The 6,191-nt window shown below is 42.9% G+C and overlaps 1 protein-coding gene across 20 annotated transcripts in view; it reads left to right on the plus strand.

Moving 5' to 3' along the window:
* Positions 1–678: 678 nt before the first annotated feature.
* The window catches only part of kif1b (kinesin family member 1B), a 53,410-nt gene continuing 47,897 nt past the window's right edge, over positions 679–6,191 (plus strand). For 4 of the 20 annotated variants that reach the window (XM_005732906.1, XM_013910805.1, XM_005732907.1 and 1 more), the window contains exons 1-2: positions 696–1,056; positions 2,234–2,389. In XM_005732906.1, coding sequence (XP_005732963.1) covers positions 2,284–2,389 — 106 coding nt within the window. In that variant the 5' untranslated portion in view covers positions 696–1,056; positions 2,234–2,283. Of the gene's footprint in view, positions 1,057–2,233; positions 2,390–6,191 lie in introns of all 20 variants that reach the window. The other 16 variants (XM_005732917.1, XM_005732910.1, XM_005732911.1 and 13 more) reach the window with 10 other exon arrangements.

Below are 6,191 nucleotides of genomic sequence, written 5' to 3' on the forward strand. Positions count from 1 at the left end.
AAAAGTTGCAATCTTTTTTTGGAATGTGAATAGGTTAGTCATTGTTCTCAATTAAACTTGGCAACAGTCCAGTATTTACTGGCAAGGACACCTGTTAAACTTTTAACTCCAAGTTCATTCCAAAAAGAAACCGCAAGTGCAAAAATATCACAGGAAAGTAAATTGTTTTCAATCAAACCTGCCTCTTAATGGTTCTGCCAGAGGTTCCCTCCTGTTAAAAGGAAGTTTTTCCTTCCCCTTGTCTCCATGTGCTTGCTCGAAGGGGGTTGTCTGATTGTTGAGGTTCATTCTGTATTATTGTATGGTCTTTACAATAAAAAAGCGCCTTGAGGCAACTGCCATAGTCATTTGGTGCTAAATGAGTAAAATTTAATTGAACTGCAGGAAATGTATTTGCTCATTTTATTTTGTTTTATGGTCAGTGACATCTCTTGTGCCTGCTTTAAGGCAATATTATAATTATAATAATTATATTAGCAAAAATATAAATAATTTGGTTTATAAATTCGTGATGCACGGAAAAGTTACGTCGCTAGGCGGCGATCTTTGCGGTAACCCACGGTGCTGCGGGTAGCAGTAATGAGAAATCCTGCAGTGTGGCGTCACGGGCGAAAAAAAGGGAGCGACACCCCACCTATTCCCTCCCCCTTCGCGACCCCGAGTCACGCCATAGGCTCTTCGCCGCATTAGTCGCCGCTCTCTGTTTGCTCATTGGCCCGCCAGCCTGTCCGTGAGCGCGCTGAGAGGGAGTTGACGTAATCTCTTCGGTAAATCGAGACAATCTACCAATTCTTCTTCTCGCTAGTGTGCAGATAGGCGTCCGCCGTTCATCTGTAAGGGAGACTAAAGTAGTCAACGAAGTGGCCGTTTCCAAATACAAATCCTTCCACCGGAGGATACCGCTATAATGGGTCTTTTTCACGGAAATGGACTTTATAACAGTTTCCTTGCGCACAGATTCTGATAGAAACAACACATTTTGACGCCTGCTAGCTAGCGTTAGTTCTCGCCACTGTCCGGTGGTTTTGGTTTTGTCTTTTGCAAGAGTCTCCAAGCGTAAGTATATATTTTTAAAAATAATATATTTATATTTTGGGGGACTGTTGTGCACTGGGTTGTTATTACAGGTTAGTTTCAACGATGGATAGGGAGCAGTTGTCTGTGTCAACTAATACATGTCCGGTGGTCAGTGGACCTCTACGTGGCCATGGTTGCGATAACACAAAAGAATTAAACATATATATGTACTTAATTGTTACAGTATATAGAATAATTTGTTTATAGGTTTAGTTGATTATAGTTGGATAGCTGTTTCCGTTAGACTGTAGGTCGTAAATATTGAAGTCGGAGCCAATAACATTTAACGGATTAAAGCTAGCTTAAAATAGAAAATATAATTGCTACTGTTGAAAGCTTCGCCTCTGGTTGGATTTGACGTCAAAACGCCTTTAACCCTGCCGGATAGGGTAAATGTGAACAATGTATCCAGTCTGGGCTGCTAAAATAAGCATGCAACTCCTCCCTTGCACTATTCCCCAACATGCAGCGGCGGAGGATTAGCCTACTTCCTAATATCAGCGAATGTGATTTATTTAAAAGGGGGAAATTTAAGCTCTTCGTCTGCACAAAACGAACAGTGTCAGATGCAACAGACAGGCCCTCGGTTAGCTGTCCCGCTGTAGCTCACGCCAAATAGGGGAGATAGGATTTCATGGGCGTATGCTTCGGCAAGTATGGCTGACTGCAAGTACATGGAAAAACATAGGATATTTAGGCTGTGTAGTCACCGGGTGCGGACTGTAAAAACGATGGAAAGTTGTGTGGTATTTTAACGCCACGTTATTTTATGCATGCAACAATCGTGATTTGTAATCTTCGTATTTTGTTTTAGGCTAAAGCGCATTTCACGTAAACTGTGGGTTTATGATATAAATATAAAGGCTTACATCCTCTGTTTGATTTGCTAAATGTATGATCGGTTGCTGTTTACAAAATATTAAAGGCTTCATCGGGTTTGGTCGGCCATATTTGTTGTAGGCTGTTATGACTGAAAATTGGGAGGGGGTGGACTTTCATTGTGTTTGATTTACATTTAGTGAAAACAGGCTCTGCTCCTTTTCACTATAGCACTTTTGTTTTATTTTTAAAGAAGGAAGCAAACATTGTCTGGCTTCCCTGCATCACTTATTGTTTTAACTGAGGAGATGCACATTTGTTTTTCTGTTTCCTTTAGGAGGGATATACACAAGGGATCTTACAGGGAGACGGACTTAAACTGCAAACATGTCTGGGGCTTCTGTGAAAGTCGCTGTTCGAGTTCGACCCTTCAACTCGAGGGAGATCAGCAAGGAGTCAAAATGTATCATTCAGATGCAAGGCAACACTACAAGTAAGTGGCCTACTGGCATGCATGCAAGACCACCAACACAAACTGGAGGGGAAAAAAAGCATCTTGATTTTTTGCAGGTCCAGTCTGCAGGAACACTTCGGTGTACCATGCATGCTCCTGCATGTTCTTCCTTCAGGCGTCTTAGCAGAGAACAGTAGAATGAGCAAACTGAATAGTGGACGGTTGGGGACGAGCAGCCTGAAAGAGAATAAAAGGCTTACAGAGTGAAATTCCTCCTCCTCTGGAGGGGTGTGCATGCCAGAGGAGATTCTGTGTGAGAAACGCTTAGTTGGTTCACGCTGGGAGACCCAGGGGTCGTCCCACAGCGTGGCCTGCCAGCACCCCCAGTTCAGCTAGGGTTTATCACACGGCCACTGTTTTTCTTTAATGGATGTGTGTGCTGCTTTATAGTTTATGGTTGCGTTATCTCTTGAGTGTACACAAACAATTTGTGAACAGGTTGTTGGATGCATATAAAACACGATTGGCAGTTAATTATTTACAAGATTTGCATCCCTATTTGAACCACAGTAATTGAGATAGAGATCCAATGTGTATATGTGTCGTTCTGGCTGCTGTTACAACCAAATTTCCACTTGTGGGACAATTAAAGGATTATTCTATTCTATTCTATTCTATTCTATTCAAAGTCTGACAGGTTAAGTAAAAATATACATATTTATAACTTTTCTCATGTTGCACTAATCTGTGATTGAGGCATAGGGAAGGATGTTAAGACCATCTAAGATTTATTATGTGATAGTGCTCTTATTTACTGTAAAGCATGCTTGTCGACAGTGTTATATGATAAGCAATAGCAGAGCAAGAAGAGAAAACCTGAACGTGGTTTGCAGTCATGTGATTCAACCTGCTTACTTGTGAGTCATCCGTTACTGTGAAGCACTAGCTGCCTCCTTACTCATGACTCTGTCGTGTGTGCTTCATTCCAGCTGAGCACAAGCTCCACGACATTAGCGTGGAAGCATTTATTAACCCGCAGTAACGAGACAGCATGTGGAAACAGAAACATGCTCTACCAGCAGGCTCTCGAGTTTTGTCTGTCAGTCTTATATCACCCTCATTAGACTAAGCTTATATGAATCTTCCATAAGATCAAGTGTCCCTACCAGTTATGGCTCACTTGTCCTTTATCTCTCACACTCTACCAAAGAGAAGCTTTGTGTCAAATCCCTAGTAGTTTTACTCTATATCCTTGGGTTTTCATTATGCCAATGTCACCCGAAGGAGCTGGAGGGTGACTTGTGGTTTGTAGCAGAGCTGCAGTGGAATATGCAGCGTTTTGTAGGGGGGTTAGTGAGTGTGTGTGAGCGAGCGAGCGAGGGAGAGGAGTAGGCTGCGGTACTGCCTACTCTGCCTCCTTTCACATGGGCAGATTGCAGAGCAGAAAGGGAGGCTGGCAGGCAGCCATACTCTCCCTTCGTCAGGACTTCATTGCAGATGGTATGCTGAGAATGCGATGTCTTATTTGGATGCCGACAGTCCGAATCTTACCTGATTGCTCAGACACGCACAGGATCATACTGAGACTTTTTTTGTTGTTGTGGTCGTTGTATTCCCCCAGACTTTCTAAAAGCCATTGTGCATTTTTACTCTAACAAAATGAAATAGACACAGCATTGCCATTTGAACAGTATTTTAATAATCAAGATTTTTATGGTATGTTTTTAACAGTAACAGGATAAATAAATAGAATTAGTCACATGAGTGTTACATTCACCAAGGAGTTTTTATTTGTCATCCTAGTGTTTTCTTTCTAAGTGATATGTTCAGCATCCATCTGTGTAAATGTCTAATTTTGCATCATTGAAAAACAAAAATCTAAACATGACTCATCCCAAGTTTACCCAAGTTGTTTGACACCCAAACAGCTTTGGGTATCAAAAACCCAACAACGTAGCCTTTCCAGAAGGCGTGGAAGGTGGCTACGAAACAGTTGGTGTCTGACGTGGTGAAACAACAGCATCTAGAGAAACTTCTAAAATCCATGCTACTGGAAATTCCCTTAAAAAAAAATCTCTGGTCAGTATGTTATGTTTTTGCCTGTGTAGGATAAGCTGTGATGTAGCACTAGCCAGTCAGTGTGTGCGCGCATTATGGGTGTACTTCTAATGTTTTCACTGGTCTTTGCTTGCATTTAAATTGGGCTGAAGGCTGCCTGACGGAAATGGGATGTTGCGTGGTCAGCTTGTATGCGTTTGGCAGATGTGTGCGTTATGCCATGACACTCCCCTTATTGTTGTGACTGGCTCAAGGGCATATGTGCCCGCCTGTGTGCATGTGTCAACAGTACAGAGAAAGATGGCGGAAGGGGGCAAGAACTCGGTCTCTTTCTCGCTCTTTCCCCTTTTCACCATGCAGAGAGGGTTGTCAAGGACAGGATGAGAGCAAAGGAGCAGCAAATTGATTATCCAGTGTGCAGGAAATGTGTCCAAGGCCTCTGCAGGGAGACAGAAACAAAGCAAAGGCCTCATTCAGGAGACGCTCTCAGACATACCAGAGCTAATGTAATTATAAAACAGTGACGCGATGGCCCGCTAATTTTGTGTTGGTACTCCAAATGTTGAATAACTCCAGTACACCCAAACTCCGCCTTAATCTGGGGCCTGATGTGTTCTTCACTTCAGTTTCCATCTTGTTATGTAACTCATGTGTTATGTGCCCCTTGAGCCAGGGAGGAGCCACTCACGATGTATAGCCAGAGATGATCAATAGAGCTTACAAAGCACACAGAGATGTTATGATGAAGCGTTTTGTCAACTGATTGCAAACCTGCAGTCTAGTCTAGTCTAGTCGCTGTCTGGTGTTCAAAATAGTGTTTCTAATGCTTTATCACTAGTCTACACTAGCCACATTTTCAAGAACGGGATGTTAGACGATATTATCACTTAAGCTAAGAGTAAACAAAATGACCAATTGAAAGCACAAACAGAAGGTCACCACATCAATTAAACCTTCACCTTTCAGATACAATTCACCCAAGTGTGCTCTCACTATGAGGTAAGTGGATGTTGACCTTACCCTGCAGGGAAGAACGAGCTCAGCTCCAGTGTCAGTTACACATAAGAGGAGGCTCTCATCACAGCAGAAATAACAATGAACCATTTTCACGTCAATGAAATGCAGTTATTGGTGGGACATGCAGCAAGGAAGGTGGGTTTGGATGTGGGACAGTCATACTTTCGCTGAACCCTGTGCAGACAGGGCTGATTGACCCGATTAAGACCAGTAATCCTTTGGCTTGCCTCAGATCACCACGCCCAGAAGCCGTAATCCTTGTGACCCTTGCAGGTGTATACATACCGACATGCACCCGCTCTAGGGTGTTACATTCCTCATCACTCAGATAGTTCTAGAGCCAAACATTCACAAATGTACAGAGCAAACTTTTACATTCAAACATGACCTCCTAATAAGGAGGAAGGACAGGCAGCCTGTGTTTACTGTGTCACGGGACTGTCAGCTGAGAGGCACAAATGCATGTCATGCAGCTCACCCAGTTTTTAGCTGAACTACTCGTAGCAGGTGTCTTACAGAAAGTCACACAGTTAGTGTATCGACGAGTGTGTTAAACTAGCTGTTGAAGCTAGGGAGACTGTGTGCTAATATTGTTATTGTTACGTCTTAACTCACATTTAACATTGCACCTGGTATTTTTGAACAGCGTACAAGCGCTCTGTTCTTGGGATGGGTATCGTTTAGGTTTTATCCGATACCAGTACCAAACCGGTACTTTTGAAATGGTGCCGGTGCTTAAACGGTGCTCGAACCGGTGCTTAAAGAA

The sequence above is a fragment of the Pundamilia nyererei genome, unplaced genomic scaffold (assembly GCF_000239375.1).
Source record: "Pundamilia nyererei isolate P.nyererei 1_Seehausen unplaced genomic scaffold, PunNye1.0 scaffold00049, whole genome shotgun sequence".
NCBI classification, from domain to species: Eukaryota; Metazoa; Chordata; class Actinopteri; order Cichliformes; family Cichlidae; genus Pundamilia; species Pundamilia nyererei.